The following is a 19572-nucleotide window of genomic DNA, read 5'->3' on the forward strand; positions in this document are numbered from 1 at the left end:
TACTACTACTATATAATCTATTTGATCAGTGGTGATGTGATTGATAGGACTTGATTGATAGCTTCTTGCTCAGTTATTTGCATATGATAAAACCTTTTATTAGTCAACTTAGTTATATTTCAATCCTTTATTGGTTATGCAAAAGTTGCTGTATATTTCAGCTTTTGCAAAGAAGTATAGGTGATTGTCATAATTTTGTTTGCTTCTTTGATAAAGGAATATGCTTATGCCACTCCCATTCAAGTTTATCGTTCCCAATTGCATTTCTTCCTGTTCAAGGTATTAGGTTTCAATCTCATCCATTTCATGAATGTTGATGTGATTGACAGATTTTTATTCATGTTTGTCTATACTTTTTTCCTGATTCATCTGCTGTTTCCAATGTATCCCTACCTAACACATTTACCAACTCTCATTTTCATGAGTAGAATCATTGTTTCGAGTAGTTGATGACAGCCTTCCCTATGGTATAATGACATGTAGGTGCACTGTAGTAGGTATGGTGTGATATCTCAATTTTTGGTCCCTATTTGTTAATTTGTTGAAAGTTTCCGATTTTTATTCTCTCCTAATCAAGATTTGCATTTGAATTTCCATTCTCATTCACTAATCCCTTTGAATTGTTTGGGCTGAATGTAGCAATTTATAATTTTTTCTGCATTCAGAATCAACTTCTCTTATCTGACTTGGTTTGATTCTGGGTTCGTGTTTTCTGCACTGTTTGTGTCACTAGGGAATTCTCTTCTATATAATCTACTATATAATCTATTTGATGAGTGGTGATGTGATTAATAGGACTTGATTCATAACTTCTTGCTGATTTATTTGCATCTGATGAAACCTTTTGTTAGTCAACTCAGTTGCATTTCAATCCTTTATCGGTTATACAAAAGTTGCTGTATATTTCAACTCTTGAAAAGAAGTCAAGCTGATTGTCATGAATTTGTTTGTTTCTTTGATAAAGGAATATGCTTATGCCACTCCCCTTCATGTTTTGCATTCCCAATTCCATTCCTTCCTGTTCAAGGTATTAGGTATCATTCTCATCCATTTCATGAATGTTAATGTGATTGACAGATTTTTATTGATGTTTGTCTATACTTTTTTCCCATTCAGCTACTGTTTCTAATGTATCCCTACCTAAGACATTTACCAACTCTCATTGCCATGAGTAGAATCATTGTTTGGGGTAGTTGATGACTGCCTTTCCTATCGTATAATGACATGTAGGGGCACTGTAGTAGGTATGGTGTGATATCCCATTTTTTGGTCTCTATTTGTTGATTTTTTTGAAAGTTTCACCTTTTTTTTTCTATTTTTGTGTTGGTTTAGGTTTTGGTCCTATGATTAGTTTGTCTCTATGCCATTGAATGGAGATGCATATGGACTCAGATTTTGTTTTCCCTCCATTTCCATCCTCAATTTGAATTAAAAAAGGTGAGCCTTGTGTGCTAGATTTTTTCTATAAAAGGATGGTTGGTGAACCACATTCAATGCACAAACATTCTGCTGTGTTTTATTTCCTCCTAAACTTTGTCTATTTCAGATTTTTTTGTTCACATTTTTATCAATTTCATCAATTCTGTTTATCTCCTTTCCTTCTTCTGCAATGCCTCCTCCATTTGATATGATTTCCAAGATGCATCCTCATAGAGAGGCTTGGAGGCTGAAAGTTAGGGTTCTAAGGCTTTGGGTTGTACCTTCTTTTGGTAACCATGAGATTCCTATCACAATGGAGATGATTCTCGTTGATGAGCATGTTAGCCCCTATTGGCTTCTCTTTTAAATATGGTGTTAGTTGTTGTTTTTATAGTTTTCAAGTTTAAATCATGTGTTTCACTAATCTGATTTTGTTCTTTTGTTGGATTTCCAGTGTGAAAAAATTCAAGCTACAGTTAAGAAACCACTCCTTAATAGGTTTAGGGATCATATAGTTGAAGGTCAAGTTTATAGAATGGCATACTTTACTGTTGTGTCAAATCATGGTAGCTATAGAGCAACTTCTCATGAATTCAAATTGGTTTTCTTTCACCGAACCACTGTTGTAGCTGTTGATGAAGATGTTATCCCTAAGACTTGTTTCAACATGTTACTTTTTTCTAGCTGCTGAACATGACCCAAGAATATACTTTTTTAGTTGGTGTGTCTATCTTCTTGGTCTGCTGTTATCCAAGTTTTTTTAACAAATGCTTTGAATATTTAATATGTTGTGTTTATTTGGAATAGATGTCATTGGTCTTTTAACTTTAGTGGGAGAAGAGAAAGAATATGCAAAAGAGGGGAAAATTGTGAAAATGATTGTGCTAGAATTAACTTCAAAAGAGTATGTTGATTGAGTCATTTCTCCTGGTTTCTCTTTATGTTTTAATCATCTTTTTTCCTTATTTTTTTCATTCTTTGTCATGTTTTGAGTTTCAGTCTTACAATGCACTGTGCATTATTTTGGGACTATGTTAATCAAGTAAATCATTTTCTTGCCTCTGGCTATGTGGAGCAGCCTGTTGTAGTCATTCAACTTGCAAAAGTCAAGTTCTTTACGGGTACATTGTTTATTTTCTATACATCTCATTGCTACTCTAGGTGTTGTCTCCAATAAACTTTGCTAGACTCTTTCTGTGTTGCTGTGTAGGTCAAGTAGGCCTTCAAAATGTGATGTATGCCACTCAAATGTTATTTAATCCTGATCTTCCTGAAATTATTGAATTCAGGCAGAGGTTTGTATGGTTTATTTTGCTGATTCTTATTAACTTCTTTATTTAGAACCAATCTGGAGTAACAAGTACAAGTGTTTGCATCATTTTTTTTAGTATGGTTGAGCAAGGTGTCAATGGTACCCAGTCACTGTTTATTACAAATGAGGGTAAAGTTGTCTCCTTGAAAGATGATTTCATGCGTTTAACTAGAAAATGCACTATTGAAGAGCTTCAAGATAACAATGAGGTTGTCTTCTTTTGAGTTAGTTGTGTTTATGTTTATTTTATACACAAATGAACTGGAAAAGAAAATCAAAGAACAATGTCCAGATCTATTTTTTTATTCATATTGTTAACAAATTTTTTAATGCCCATTGCATAGGAGGGTTCTTTTATCATTTTTGGTACAATCCAAGGTATTGTTGAGGATGGAAGTTGGTGGTATTCTGCTTGTGTGTGTGAAAAGGGTATCTATCCTCAAAATGGTGCATATTACTGTGATTTTTGTTTGAAGCACATAACTAATGTGACTCTAAGGTAAGTAATTTTGTTCAAAATGTCTTTTCATTTTGTCTTGTGGATTGTTTATAAAAATAATGTTTCTTGGTATTATTTATTCTGAATCATTGTGTTCTTTTTTTCTCTCTGCAGATTTAAAATTAAAATAACACTTCAAGATCATAGTGGGGAGGGTATTTTCCTTCTCTTCGATCGTGAGGCATCTTATTTGCTTAAGAAATCATGTGCTGACTTGTTTACCGAGATTCAAAGAGATGCAAGTGTATGTTTTTAGTTTTCTTTTGTGTATTCTTCACTTTGTGGGATGTGATATCTGTTATTTAAACTCTGTATTTGTTATGTATTACTTTCAAAATGGCTTGTATGTCGGGATACTTATCCTCCCATATTCCAATGGCTCATTGGAAAGAAGTTACTGCTGAAGGTTGATACCAAAGGAGTGCCACATGATACATTTTATGGCACTTTCCGAGTTAGGAGAATATGTGACGATCCCACCATTATTGCCATGTTTGAGCTTCCGAATTATGCTGCTGATGATGAGTCTACTCCAAAAAAGGTTACATATACATATAATTATTTTTAGATTGTGTGAATTCATGTTTTGTTCCTTTTTTTATTGTGTTGTGGTGAATTTTTCTTATGGTCTTATGTATTTTTAAACTGTTGTGGCATATGATAGGAGCCTGATTTACATAAATCTGTTTCCTATGGAGAAGGTGATATTGGTATTAAAAAGGAGTCATCAAAGACTTTTATCAAAAGTGAGAAAGTTAGTGGTGAGTCTTTTGGGGTTTTATCTAAATCCCCAGTTCTTATTGATTTTCTGGCTGAAAAATAGCCTGTTGTTTCCCGAGGGACTGAGTTTGCTTCCTTAATTAATGGTGAACATGGAAAAGATAAGAAAACACCCAGCAATGATACTGTTAGTGATGATCTTTCTGCTGAACTGGATATATTGCTTAGCTCACCAGAAAAAGAAACTCAGGTGTTGTTATATAATTTTTTTTGCTCCTTACTATGTGTGCTGTTTCTAAATGGATTTTGCATTTCTTGAGTGACTTTTGTAGCTTTTGTTAATTTCTTTGTCATAGGAGATGTTGTCCCATGTTATTGATGCACCTTCCCAATATGGAGAGAAGCTTATTCATGAGAATCATGTTGTCACTTCCAAGGGTAAGAGAAATCTGAATCCCCAATTTGAAGAGGCGGCTGCTGATGTAAATGGGCCTGGGTTCAAGATTGCCAAGGTTAATGGAGTTTAATTTAATGTGTGGTATTGAGCTGCTGTGTCTAGGTGTAAGTAGTTTATATAGTATATCTACAAGTGTTTAGGAAGGCTTGTGATTTCAAATACATCAAAATGTAATGATGCTGGCTGGATGGTATTTTGGTTTGACCTTTTTGGATTGTGTCCAACAAATAGGATTGTCAGATATAGGGTTTTCCTTTTGTGTTGGCTCAGGTCATCTGCCAACTAGGTCTATTCTCAACTCCTCCTTTTGTAATAGTGACTTTGCTAGGGATTGGACACATTTTCAATGTTGTACCCTCTTTAGGTTACATACTAGGATATGTAGTCAGATGTTGGGATCCTCCTTATCATAGGAGAGATTGCCATATGTAATTGTGTATATCACTATCAGTATTTTAATGAAATGCGGCAGTTCTTATTTTTATTTCTTTATTGTTGTACAACTTTATCTTTTCATCTCAATTAGTTATTGGTGTTGATTATAATACTTTATTTTTTTATGTTCTGTGTTATCAAAGGTGTGCATGGTTATATAAGTTCTTTATTGATGTGTTTCACAGGTTCTCTTCCCGGCCACCCCTTCCCCCTACCTTTTTCTTACCTCTTGCTTATAGGAACTTAACAATGTGATGTATTTTTGGGAGTGAATTAGGGGTAGTTCTTGCGATTTATGTTTCAACCTCTTGTTTTATTTAGCACGAGTAACAAAGATGTCTCATAATTCTGTTCGTGCTAGAGTATATAGGCGGAATTCTTTGAAAAGAAAGTGAACTCAAAGTCACCATCGAAATGTAAGAGGTCAGTACTGAATTGACCTTCGTGATACTTTTAGTGTTTTTTGCTCCAACTTTTAGTGATTTGATATCTATGGGAGTCTTTGTAATTTATTTTTGTTTTGTAATGTTTTAGAGGTCCTCGATTCCTCGATCCTTGCTCTCTCTTTGAATGATTATTTGGGTAATTTTTATTGCTCTATTTATATTTTTGTAGTTAATCTTTGTGTTCTTATTAATGTATCTATTTTTTATATTATTCCAATGTTTCTGTTTGCTTTTATTTTTTAGAAAATTTAGTTGAGATGTTCCAGAATGTTAATCAGGGTTCAAATTTTGTTTTGTCAGGTATAATATTATCTTTAAGTATTTTATCCCTGTCTAATTTTGTTTTTGTTAAATTATATTTTAAGTTCTTATGAATTATATCTAATAACAGATTGGTTTGCTAATTTATTATTGTTTTTCTACACTTTTACACCTAAAATGTTTATTTTAACTATCAGGACCACTTTGGCTAAACTTCATAAATAAGTTCTTTTAGAAAAAGGGTTTAAAATATAAGGACTTTTATTAATAACAACTTTTAAATAAGTTATTTTTGTTCGAAAAGTTATTATAGAAGTCCTTGTTTTAAACTGTGCATTAAATTAGCTAACATAATCGCGAAATTATTTTTTTTATGTTGTTTACGTGGCTGAAAGTCATTAAAATAGTTAATAATTGATTCAAACCGCACAGTTACTGAAAGTAATTAGATTAGCTAGCGTATGCCTGACCAGTTGCTTATCTTGTTGAAATAATTAATGCAATTATAAAATTGTTTATGGAATCATTTAGATCAGTAGATAGGTTTAATTTATATAGTTGTTTTAAACATACACAAGTAATAGAGGTTATTAAATTGTTTAATTAGTGTTTATTCTTGTTTTGGACAATATGAAGGGTTTTTTGGGTTATGTAATTGGATTTATGTAATCAGTTAATTAATTAACTTTTCTACCTAAATAATAGACAATGAGTATTTGTTGAAACTTTCTTACTTTGATGTCATAATCAATAGTTGTATCTTAAAAAAATTTAACTATTCTATGGGTTCCTCTAATTTTTGGAAATCTTATATTAGTTCCATATAAATAATTTTTCTTTTAGTTCTGTCCGTCAATTTTTTTTTAGTTTTTTCAATTATCCCTCCCTTGATAGTGATTCGGTCAATTGTATAAGGAGATGTTTACAACAAACAATATGGTGGATGGATTCAATTAAAAGAAAAGGAAATTCTTCGGAGCCAACTCAGAAAAAAAAATTGTGGAATGACTCAATTCAAGCAAAAAAAATATAGGCACCTGGTTCAAAAGTTTACAACATTCTATTGACCAATTGAGTCATTAAAGTCTCAAAAAAATACAATATAATTCTAATAATAATTTAGATTATTTAATTTGAACCTTAATAGTTAGTATGAGTGATTCAAATAATGAAACAAAGTTTATTCTAATGTTAGCACAAATCAAATTGTTCTTAGATGTGCATTTAGCTTTATTTGGAATAGGTTATTTGATAAATCAACGTTTAATTTTCATTGGTTTTCATAGTTTATTACATTTTTAATGTTCAATTTGGATGCTGATTATTAGATAATTAATTGATTTCTTATTTCATCATTAATTTTTTTTTCTGTTGTCGAATATATATTTACATAAGTTTGTGTTATTTTAAATCAAAATGGATGATATAGACCAATAAAAAATATATGATCCTTTGATAAATTCATTCAGTCAAGTTGGTTCTATTATTGATCATCCTTTATTCTTGCAAAGTGAGATATAAGGTACATTCTATTAAAGTATTTATTATTCAAGGATAGTAAAATATTATTCTTATTTTCTTAGTGCTAAAAGATTCTATTGTGCTTCTCTGATGAGATATTATTCAATCAGTGTAAAATAGTAGTGTTTTGTGATACATTTTTTTGACAAAATTTAAAGGAGTCAAGTATTTACTCTATATTATATCTATATGCTAATGGTTTATTCATTTTATGTTGAATACATTTCATGCCACATAATTGAGATGAAATTCTTTTGTTGTTGTGCATATTTTTTTTTGACTTTATCTTTGCCAGGTTGCCTTGATGTTGGTGATCCTAACTATGAATGTTCACTTTGTGGCGCGTGTTTTTGGTTATTAAAATGTGTTGAAAGAGACTTTACAATTAATCATCCTATTTTTACTGTTTGTTGCTCAAAAGGAAAAATTCAGTTACCTTATCTCTGAAAGCCCCCAGATCTGTTATATAATTTGATTAACGGACATGATAGCAAGAGTTTGTACTTCCAAAAAAAATATTCGATCTTATAATAGTATGTTTGCCTTCACGTCTCTTGGCGGTAAGGTATTGGATTCAGTGAATGATGGGAGGGTCCACCGCAGTTTATAATAAGTGGTCAAAATTATCATCGAATTAGAAGTTTGCTCCCAGATCCTGGTTAGAAGCCTAAATTTGCCCAGTTATATATATATATACAACACTCAGCATGAGATAATGCATAGGCATAGAATCTTTGGGTATGTGTGTTTGATATTTTGTTGCTCAGTCTTTTTATTGTATTTTCTTGATGTTTTAGTGTTATTTGTATTGGAAAACAGGTTTATAGCTGTGATCTGATAGTTATACTATATTTTGTTCCCGTTATAAAGTCTTATTGGTCTTTTTTTGCTAATAATGATATATCAAAATATATGAGATTTGTATTCTGTGTGGTTTTTAAATATATCTGTGGTTAATTTATATTTCTTTTAGGCAAACATCTGAGATAGATAAAGAATTGATAGCTAAGTTGTTGCAAATGATCAATACTCATAACGTCATAACACAGTCATTTCGAAGAGTCAGAGAATTTTATTAGTGTCATCTATTTGAGATTTTCTCTTTGAAGTTGTATTCGCAAAGGAAGGTTGATCGAAGAATTTACAATGCTCCTTCTTGCGATGAAGTTGCTGCTTTGATTTTTGGAGATTTTGATTCGTCGGATCATGGCCGTGACATTATTGTTCGATCTACTGGTGGTCAGTTGCAACGTATTTATGAAACTCATGCTCTGTATTGGCCCTTACAGTATCCTTTGTTGTTTCCATATGGCGAGGATGGTTACCAGTTGAACATTGGTTATCGAGGTGAATAGCCTGTATATGTTCCTAAAAGGAGAACAAGGGTTTCCCTTAGGGAATTCATATGTTTTTGTCTCCAGATTAGGGAACACAAAGATGGAATTATTCATAAGTGTAGACGGTTATTTCAGCAATTTGTTGTTGATTGTTTCACCATGATTGAGTCCCAGAGGTTGCATGAGATTAGAATAAAGCAAAGTACAATTAGAGGAGAAGTCCTTCAAGGAATAGAAGAGGCTATGCGTCGTGGCGATGACGAAGCTTCTTCAATCGGGACACAAATCATTTTGCCTTCTTCCTTCACTGGTGGTAGACGTTATATGTTTAACCGTTGTCAGGATGCCATGGCAATTTGTAAATATTTTGGCTATCCAGATTTATTTCTCACTATTACATGTAATCCAAATTGGCCTGAATTTCAGTGGTTTATAGAGCGAGAGTGAATTCCCATCGTTGATCGTCCTGATATCTCTTGTCGTGTATTTCATGCCAAGTTGAAGTGCCTCCTTAGCGATCCCAAGGAAGGTGTGTTTTTTGGTCTACTTAATGCATGTATGTTCTTTTCTCACTTAGCATCTCCATCTCTGTCTGTTGTCTTCAAACATGTAGTTGTCTGGGTTCTTTAGGATGTTTTTGTATTTTTTAGGTATGTATACTATTGAGTTCCAAAAAAAATGTCTACCGCATGCACACATGTTACTTTGGCTTAATGTGAAAAATAACTTACAAGGTGTTGAAATTGTTAATGAATTCTTCTGTGCCGAGCTACCCAATCCCCAGAATATTCTATCTCTTTATAAGGTCGTCACCAAGTACATGATCCATGGTCCCTGCGGTCGACTTAGACCGAGTTCTCCTTGCATGAAAGATGGTAAGTGCTCAAAATTTTATCCAAAAAGATTCGTTGACCAAACGAGCTTTGATGAGGATGGCTATCCAATATATAGACGTCGTAATACGGGTGTCACAGTGAAAATCAACGATGTTGATATTGATAACAGATTTGTTGTGCCCTATAATCCACTGTTGTTAATGAAATATCAAGCTGACATAAATCTTGAGTTCTGTAACAAGTCAAATGTGATTAAGTATCTTTTTAAGTATGTCAATAAGGGTCTAGATCGGGTGACTGCAACTGTTGGAGAAACATATGATGTTCGTGAATCTTCTCAGGTGGTTGATGAGATCAAACAGTATTACGATTGTCGTTATTTGTCACCGTCTGAATCCATGTGGAGAATATTTGCTTATGATATTCATCATAGATGGCCGGCAATACAGAGGTTGACTTTTCACTTGCCGAACCAGCAACATGTTGTATTCGATGATGCTGATATCAGTACTCATGTTTATTTGCGGAACAAAGATTTGCTGACGATGTTTATGGGTTGGATGATGGCCAACAGGCGGTTCTCGGAGGGGCGGTCTTTAACATATGTTGAATATCCAGGAAAATTTGTCTATTGTTCGAATAGCAGGGAGTGGAAGCCAAGACAGAGGGGATTCTCAATTGGAAGATTGAGTTTCGCTCATCCCTCATCTGGTGAACTTTTCTACATGCGGATGCTTTTGAATGTGCAGAGAGATTGTACCAGTTTTTGAAGTATAAGAACCGTGAATGGTGTTACTTATGATACATTTCAAGAGGCATGTTCCGCCATGGGATTCTTGATAAATGATAAGGAGTATGTTTCTACTATTAAGGAAGTCACCGAGTTAGCGTCAGCTGCACAGCTAAGGAGGCTTTTTGTGATGTTGTTGCTATATGGTTCCATGGGAAGACCTCTGTCAGTTTGGGAACAAACTTGGGCTTATTTGTCTGATGATATTCTTTATCGCAGAAGACATGAGCTACAATATCCCGGTAAGAATTTTGTTCATCATGAATTTATTATATGACAGGCAGGCACACACGCACGAACATAGTACATAAATCATATTATGGTGATAATATTTTATTAATTATCGTTAAACGTAGATCTAACGATGAGTCAGGACGAGTTGCAAGCATTTTGTTTGTTGGAGATTGAGAAACTATTGCAGAGTAATGGAAAATCATTGAGAAATTATGCTGGCATGCCGGTTCCTAATAACTCTTTAGTCTCTCAATTTAGCAATTTGATGCTGTTGCGTGAGTTGCAATATGATACTGTTTCTTTGACTCGTGAGCACGATGCAAATGTCTCCAAGTTAAATGAAGAACAGAGGGTGGTCTACGATAAAATTATTGATTGTGTTTCGAATAAGAAGCATGAATTTTTTTTGTCTACGGGTTTGCTGGCACTGAAAAAACTTTTTTATACAGAGTTTTGTCAGCTAGATTGCGATCTGAGAAAAAGATTGTTATAAACGTTGCTTCTAGTGGTATTGCTTCTCTATTGTTACCTGGTGGTAAAACGGCGCATTCTATGTTCAATATTCCTGTTGAGCTGACTGAAGATACTGTTTGTCGGATTAAGAAGGACAGTCCAAAAGTCGAGGTAGTCTGGTTGGCCGATTTGATTATTTTGGATGAGGCACTGATGACTAACAAATTAGCATTTGAAGCGCTCGATAGGACGTTGCGGGATATAATGGTTTCGGTCTCTGATAGGAATAAAGATTTACCTTTTGGTGGGAAGGTGGTCGTTCTTGGTGGTGATTTCAGGCAGGTCTTGCTAGTTATTCCAAAAGGTTCTCGTGCTGAGATTGTGATGGCGTCCATAAATTCTTCTGTCCTCTGGAAATACTGTAGAGTTTTGTGATTGACCAAAAATATGAGGTTAGCAAGTGGATTGGAACAATCAACTGCTCAGGAGTTAAGGTTATTTTCAGATTGGATATTTCATATCGGTGAAGGTCTATGTGAAACTCTGGTCAATGACAAACGTCTTGTTGATATTCCTTTTGATCTAATCATTCCTGTTTTGGAAAACCCAGTGGAAGATATTGTAAATACAATCTATCCGAATTTGGTTTAGAATTTTCGTGATCCAAGCTTTTTCCAGGATAGGGCAATATTGGCTCCGATTGTCGAGAATGTTGAAGAGATAAACAATTATAGAGTTGACTTGTTGCCAGGTGAGGAGAAAAATTATCTCAATGCTGATTCGATATGTGGTAGTGATGCCTATTCTGATGTTGAAGTTGATTGGATAAATGTTGAATTCTTGAACCAGATTAGGTGTTCTGGTCTACCTAATTATTCTTGAAGTTGAAAATAGGCGTGCCTATTATTTTGTTGAGGAATGTTGATCCAGCTGGGGGTTTGTGTAATGGGACTCGACTTGTTGTATGAGATCTAGGGAAAAATGTGATCGGTGTGGATATTGTTTCTGGTAGCAATGTTGGGGATAAAGTTTTTATCACCAGAATGAATTTGATTCCCCGTGATACAGTTATACTGTTTAAATTCTAACGCCGTCAATTCCCAATTTCTTTGTCATTTACGATGACAATCAACAAAAGTCAGGGTCAGACATTATCAACAGTCGGTTTGTTCTTGCGTCGTCCTGTGTTTTGTCACGGTCAACTTTATGTAGCTCTTTCCCGAGTTAGGAATAGAAATTGTCTGAAGATTTTACTTTGTTATGAAGGATTAGTTGATCCTACCAGGACTGAAAATGTTGTATTTAAGGAAGTTTTTGATAAGATATAATGTAGTTTTTTGTTGTATTTTCTAATCTTATATGTGTTATTTATAGTTTTGTTTTGGTGTACGTTTTCTTTAGAGAGGGACATCTTCTTTAGGGTATGTCTAATATCGTTTCAACCATTTTGTGTGCACTAGATGCACCATTTTTTATGGACGATTAGATTCTATTAAATGAATATTAAAAATGTTATGAAAGAAGAGTATTCATACGCTTTATAAATGTAGAGTATATTTGTATATATATAGATAAATATATTTTAATACATAGTATTTTGAGAATGACAAGTATAATCTTTTACTTTAAAATGAATATAAAACATATCAATACATATAAAAATATTTTTTATTTATTAAAATTAATTATTATACTATACTATTTGTTAATAAGGTAAAAATTTATTAAGAAATAATTTCATAATTACCTATTAGAAAAAAAATATCATCAATCATAATTACTTTAACATGATTATCTAGATTTTATGTATCAATTTTTCTTAGTGTCTTCTGTCTTCTATTTTTTTATTATTATTTTGGTTTTAATATTTAGGTCAAATTTTAATTTGATGTCTGATATTTTAAATATTTTATTTTAGTGCAGAATAATTTTGCACGAGTTTAATATTATTTTACTCTTAAATTTGATACAAATTCTTTGTATCAAGAAATATTTTGTATTAGACTATTGAGATTTAAAGTATTTAATTATGCACTAAAATGTTATGCATTTATTAGAGTCTATCAATGTTCTTCTTTTATATTAACCTTTGATTTCTATATAATATAATCAAATGGTCTATAGAAATATGGGATATTCTATAAACAGATAATTGTTGTGCTCATTTAAAAGATACTCTCTTCTTTAGTGGATAAATTTGATAATTCATAGTTTCATATTTTATTTTGATTTTTTAGTTTAAAAAGCGATTTTTTAATACAGTTATTTTGTTTGATATCAAAAAGTTATTTCACTATGTGGTTTTGAAAATATTCAATTTTATTAAAAAACTTAGTTATTTACTTTTTTTTAATTTGACATTGTTTTTTCCAAAAAAGATAAAGAAAGTTTTTAATTTGATATTGTTTTTATCCGATTTCAAAAAGTTACTTTATTATGTGGTTTTGAAAGTATTAAAATTTATTAAAAACTTGATTATTTATTTTTTTAAATTTGATATTGTTTTTTCCAAATAAATTGAAAGAAACTATATTGTTAATATATCAATAAAAATAAAATTTCATGATTTTATTAATAAAAAATAATTATTTATCTTTTTATACAAAGAATAGTAAGATGATACCAGTGCAAATTTGATTTTAATTTATCATAAAAAAATTTGATTTTATCTAAATTATACTCTATCCATACAATTTTATTTTATTTTTGTTATTTCTAACATATATGTTTAAGTAATAAATATATTATTAGTAGTAAGTTTTTTATAATGTCATATATCAATTTTTTTTGTACCTCTTTACATAATTTGGTTAATTTATCCATATCTCAATTAATTTTATTTTTTTCTTTTGTTAGTTAAAACTATCTCTTTTAATAGATGAACCAGATTTTTATTTTTTTTAAAAATCATATCAAATTGTTTTTTTTAATACATTGAATTTGCATAAAATTCAAAAATTAAATATCTAAAATAATTGATATTTTTTTACTATCAGTTTAAAAATACTTGGTTGGAGAATTTTGTTTTTATTAATATAATCCTCTCAATTTAATCATAAACGTAATTAACGTCAGATAATGTGAGTTTAACTAATTTTGTTTTACCAAATTCATCAGTTTCAGTTCATTAGGATCCCTAAAAGACCTTTCGACCTCACCCCATTTTTTTCATCCCTAACATCACTCCATCCGTCGCACCATCTCTGCACCCCTTCCTCGGCTGAGGTTTCTCCTTCTCTCCTGGGTTTTGGCCACATGCAGAGAAGGTATGGGTATCACTGCGATTCTATTGGTTCCCACCATGAGGGTGTTGTTCTCTTCATTGAGTTTGTTCCTTCTCCCCAAGGTTCCTCTGTCTCTCTCTGTCGATCATACCTCATTCTCCATCTCGATTTCTCTGTTTTGGATAGCAGATGTGTTGGGAATAAGTAGTATGACCACAATCCAATCAATCACGTGTCAAATAATTTGTTATTGTTATTATATTAAAATGTTAATATAATAACGTCCTTGATTAAATTTAGAGATTTATCATTGTGATAGTGATCACAATATTAAGAGATAAATCTTTTATAATTTAATCTAAATTGTTCTTGGTCATAGAATTATTAAAAAGGACATTAATAATTCGGAAAGATCAATATATATATAATGGTCTTCATTGGATAAAGATTAATAGATCTCATTTATTAAATTATATATATATATATATATATATATATATATATATATATATATATATATATATATATATATATATGGTGCATATAGCGATATGACCATTGAACTGACTCACTTTGAGAATTCCTAATGGTTATAATTACCGCATATTTGTCAATAGGATATTCTCAAGATGAACATAGTAATAGAGTTTCCTTTGACCTGCGACTGTCATAGTAATTAACAATGTATTTATTATACTTTGATTCCGGACACCTAATACCCTAGGGTGCTAGTTGAATGGACATTGGATATGATTTAAATACTTGTAGAATTAATGATTAGTCAATAAGGAATCCGTCAACTCTCGGTAAAGAGTTTGAGCTCTATGATTATAATGACTGAGATGAATGAAACCTTGGCCAAGGGAATTGAATGATTGAAGAAATGAGTTTCTTAAGTCATTCACAGTTCATTATGATAATGGTAACATGTTAGAGTTTGACAATTAAACCATACTCTAAGGGTTAACCAAGAGCTGGAAAGATGGAAGGAATTATACTTTGTTCTTCTGAGGTTCTTAGTAAAAATATATTACTTCATACTATCGGGTCGTTGAGGAGTGTTGCTAGACGCCAACCTTGATTAGTAAATTTAGTATGACTAATTTACTACCCGCTTGGTATTGAACCTATGGGGTCACACACTAACGAGTATTCTAATCTTTGCTGTAGAATTATTTAATTATTATTTTGATTTGATTAAATAAATAATTATATTAATTCAAATAGAATATTATTATATTTTTTGCTAGCACCAAGAATATAATAATAGTATGATAATTGAGAATATTAAATGAGATTTGAGAGTAATTAGTTATTCTATTTCTAAATTTGAATTCTAAATTTGGATGAGATCCTTATTGATTCTGTTTCAAATTGAGTTATGATATGATTCATAAAATTGAAAGATTCAGATTTGGAATTTCAAGATATGATTTAAATTTGAATTGAGAATCAAATTTAAAATCAATAACAAATCTCATACTATATATATGTACGTCAAGAGTACAGAAAAGTAATGAGAATAACGAGAGAATAACAAGAGTTTTATTCCTTTGCCTCTACACACATAAATGTATGTGAGCCTAATTCTTGGAGAAGAATTTTATGGCATGCAAAGAGTTGCAAGAGGTTTCTCAATTTAGATAAGATGTCCATTGGTCAAGGAGTTGACAGCAAAGGTTAGTCTCGGTGTGGATACGCATAGCACTTTCGTACCATTGAAGGAGAAAATGATTTTTACTAAAACGTTAAAGGTATTTAGATCTGATCTACTATATATTTATAAAGTTTAAGCACAAAAATAGATCTTTAGGATTACTTTCTTTTTCTTCCGCTATGTGTTATGAACACATGGTAATCTTTCAAGATGTTGCCACCGCGGTTCAAGAGGTATATGTGGCTTATGATTCCATTCTTCTCCTTTTCAATCTCTTTCTGGATTCCTTCTCCAGTTTCAATTATTTTTTTCTGTTAATTGTTACTGTTTTCTGGATCCATCATTTAATTTTGAGTTGTTTGGTTTCTGATTTAATCATGGTGATTGTTACTTATTTTTATAAATCAATGGTTCTCTCCTATGTTTGTGGTCTTGGTGTTTCTGTAAAATAATTTTCTTCTTGAGGGTTTGCTCATTATAATTTATATAATTTTCTTTCTGCTATTGGACTGAAGTTAACTGTAGTGTTAGGTATACTTGACTGATGAAATTCTGTTTTTGTTTTATTGTGAATTATCAAATCAACTATATGTGGTAGGTATTTGGTAATTTGTAACAGGCCTCTTCCTATATTGTTTTTACTCTTTTTCCATGAATATTTGGTTACTTGTGATATCTTCCTAAATGATGTGTGTAGGGATATCAATCTATATATGCCTATTAGTCTATCTCTGTCCCATATGTGAAGCTTTCATTGTAAGCTTTAGTGTTTGTTAACTTTGGAAGTTTATAACTCCAACTCATCTATTTATCTTCTCATCTTAGTTCTGAATTTTTCTCTGTATATTTTTTTCTTTTGGTGTTCTTATCCTATATATGTTGGGAATGAATAACCGTGTTGATCTGGTGGAGAAAATCACTCCCTGGAGAGAATCATGGAAAGTGCATGTTAAAGTTGTGAAGTTGTGGTACCACAAGAATCCTGCTTTGGATCCTTCTCAAAATATATTGCATATGGTCTTAATGGATGAGAAGGTCAGTTTTATTTTATGTTAGTATTTCCTTAAGTTGTTACAACTTTTTTTTAAATATATAGAAGGGAATTTTTATTTTTGGTTGTAAAGTGATGTGTTTTCGTTGTTTTATTTTTTTAATCAATTTTTTTATGCTGTTTGGATACCTAAAAACGTTAATAAATTCAAAATATGAACCATTTTTTTCAATTACAGTTACACAAGATCCAAGCAACGATTAGAGATTAGCTTATATCAAATTTTGCTATGTCTCTAAACGAAGGGGATCTGTATTTGATGACCCATTTTACAGTTGTACCAAACACTGGTTTGAACAGAGTGACCAAACATCGGTTCAAACTTTTGTTCCAATACAAGACCTCTGTTGTTTCTATGGTATCTCCAAAGATACCTCATTCGGGTTTGTGTTTTACATCAATAGATGAAATTGATCAAATGACAAAGGACCACCATTTTTTCATTGGTTTGTACAAGTTTCTTGCTCTACCTTTTTAGGATCATAGTATTATGTTTTGAAAAGTGTGGTTTCTGATTCAAATTTGTATATGTTTCAATCTAATTATTAGACTTTGTTGGGATCATTACTGGTGTTCGAAAAGAAAGAGATGTAGCATCATATGGGAAGCTAATCAAAGTAGTTGTGCTAGAAGTTTTTAGTGATGGGTAATATGTCTCTGACTTTCTCCCATATCAGTAGTTATCTTCTATTCATTCAATTTTTTTTTGTTCCAGCCTTTATGTTTATAACAATAAATATATAGTTAGATCCTTTTGATCTTTTGAAACTTATTTCTCCAGCAAAAAGGTACAATGAAATATGTTTGGAAATGATTGTGATCTGTTGGAATATGATAACTTACAAAAATATCCAAGATCTCCGTTGATTATCCTCGAATCTTTTAAAATCAAAGCAATTGAAGGTTAGTTTCAAGCATATTCAGCAAATTTTTACTCTAATATTTACTTTTTTGATATTTGACCTTTTAATTTAAATATGGTTTGAGGCTAATAGAATATACAAAAATATCCAAGATCTCCGCTGATTTTCCTCGAGTCTTTTAAAATCAAAGCAATTGAAGGTTAGTTTCAGGCATATTCAGCGAATTTTTACTCTAATATTTACTTTTCTGATCTTTGACCTTTTACTTTAAATATGGTTTGAGGCTAATAGAATAGGATTCTTGCATGCAGGTGGAGTAATTCTACAGAATATGATAAATGTCTCTAGGTTATTCATTAATCCCGACATTCCTGAGTCTGTTGAGTTCCTAAGCAGGTTAGTTGTGATAAAAATATTGTAAAGCTACAACCTGCTATGCTTATTTTGTTGGTATTCATGTATATGTTTTGTGTTATGAAGATTAGTTATTGTATCTTGTATGTAGATTTAGTGTAGCCAGTTATGGATTCTCAAGACTTGTGACCAATGACCTTGGATACTTAGTTTCTAAAGTTGATGGTGATTATTTCAATCCCAAAGAGATCAGTAATATTCAAGATCTTCATGCAGATAACGGGGTACTATTTTAGATTGGAAAACTCTCGATTTAATACTTAATCTTGAATTTCTTAAACATGTATGTTGGGTTTCGTAATCTGGTTTGTTATTCATTATTCTATAGTATATCATTGTTTTTAAAATTTTATAGGATGTTCATTACTTTGTTATTGGGACAATTAAGGAAGTTATGGATGAACCAGATTGGTGGTACTACTCATGTGTATGTGGTCATGCCGTTGTTGAGCATGAGGATCTCTACCTTTGTGATGCTTGTGGTTCATGTGTTGAACATGTTATGGTCAAGTAAGGTTCATATGTAACTCTATTATGGAATAGATTAATTATCAATCTTTTGGATTTTTGGTTAGTTCTTTGTTATGCGCACTCTATGTGTTGTTAAGAAGATTTCTTGGTTTTAGTTATCATTCCTGGTTGTTAATTGTGTTAGATATGGGATTCGAGTAAAGATTCACCACGCTGGGTGTGCTGTTTTATTTGTTCTGCTTGATAATGCGGCAACAAAACTATTTGAAAAAACCTGTTTTGAAGCATTTCATAGGATAGAAGAAGAATTTCCTGTTGATCCTAATGTGCTTGTAGTATGAACTCTTTCATAGTGAACCTCATTTAATCTTTTTTTTTTTTTTTGCGTTCAAGTTTATTGATTCTTTTATATTAAACTCCAAAGGTCTGCCGGTCATATTCTCCACAAATGTTTGATGATGTTGTTGGAGAGGAGAAAGTTTTCAAGGTTGAAATTCTTTCTGCAGTTGATCCAGATTACTCCAAGTCCTTTAAAATTGTAAATGTCTTTAGTGATAATCCGGAACCAGCTGCAACCGATGATTATATGAATGTATGACTTCTCACCCTATGTTACAACATGTTCATGCAATTTTCTTTTTTCTCAATCAATGCATTCGATACTTATTCTAACCAAATTATCCCAGGCAAGGCTTCACGGTCCCATTTTTCCACCAATCTATGATGCCTATTTGCAGTATGCAACTGGGGAAGATTACAAGACTCAAGTAGTTTGTGATAATTCTATTCAATCAGAAACTATTAAAGATATTATTACTGATCTTATTTCACCCAATCGCTGCTATTCTGATGCTGAGAATGTATATTTTTTTCCTCATTTGCGATAAAATCTCTTAGTTCTTTCGTTTTTGTTATTCTTGTTTTATCATACGCTGAAAAGTTAGTAATTGATAGATTTGTAAATTACTAAATTATTTGAAATTTGAAATGTTGTAATAATTTTTTCTTTGCTGGCAGGGTGGTTTTGTTTTTATTCTGGGAACTATATCATCTATTTTGAAGAATCATAAGTGGTGGTTCTTAACTTGTTTATGTGGTTCTCTTGTGTCAGCTAATAAACAAATTTTATCTTGTGATTTATGTCAGCTTCAATGCATTGATGCTGTCCCAAG

At 31.7% G+C, this 19572-nt stretch overlaps 2 protein-coding genes across 2 annotated transcripts; both read left to right on the top strand.

Moving 5' to 3' along the window:
* The first annotated feature begins 9272 nt into the window (after positions 1-9272).
* On the top strand, positions 9273-10013 carry LOC140183673 (uncharacterized). The gene has a single exon (XM_072232154.1). It carries the CDS (start codon positions 9273-9275, stop codon positions 10011-10013), a length of 741 nt encoding a protein of 246 aa, XP_072088255.1.
* A 57-nt stretch (positions 10014-10070) lies between these two features.
* On the top strand, positions 10071-11155 carry LOC140183675 (uncharacterized). The gene is made up of 3 exons (XM_072232162.1): positions 10071-10275; positions 10390-10600; positions 10717-11155. Exons 1-3 carry the CDS (start codon positions 10071-10073, stop codon positions 11153-11155), a joined length of 855 nt encoding a protein of 284 aa, XP_072088263.1.
* The last annotated feature ends 8417 nt before the right edge of the window (positions 11156-19572 follow it).

Source organism: Arachis hypogaea, chromosome 1 (genome assembly GCF_003086295.3).
Source record: "Arachis hypogaea cultivar Tifrunner chromosome 1, arahy.Tifrunner.gnm2.J5K5, whole genome shotgun sequence".
Lineage (NCBI taxonomy): Eukaryota > Viridiplantae > Streptophyta > Magnoliopsida > Fabales > Fabaceae > Arachis > Arachis hypogaea.

Coding starts and splice junctions, on each gene's coding strand:
- LOC140183673 (XM_072232154.1), top strand. CDS start 9,273: ATGAAAGATGGTAAGTGCTCAAAATTTTATCCAAAAAGATTCGTTGAC.
- LOC140183675 (XM_072232162.1), top strand. CDS start 10,071: ATGGGATTCTTGATAAATGATAAGGAGTATGTTTCTACTATTAAGGAA. Junction 10,276..10,389: donor ACATGAGCTACAATATCCCG/GTAAGAATTTTG, acceptor CGTTAAACGTAG/ATCTAACGATGAGTCAGGAC. Junction 10,601..10,716: donor CACGATGCAAATGTCTCCAA/GTTAAATGAAGA, acceptor TTTTTTATACAG/AGTTTTGTCAGCTAGATTGC.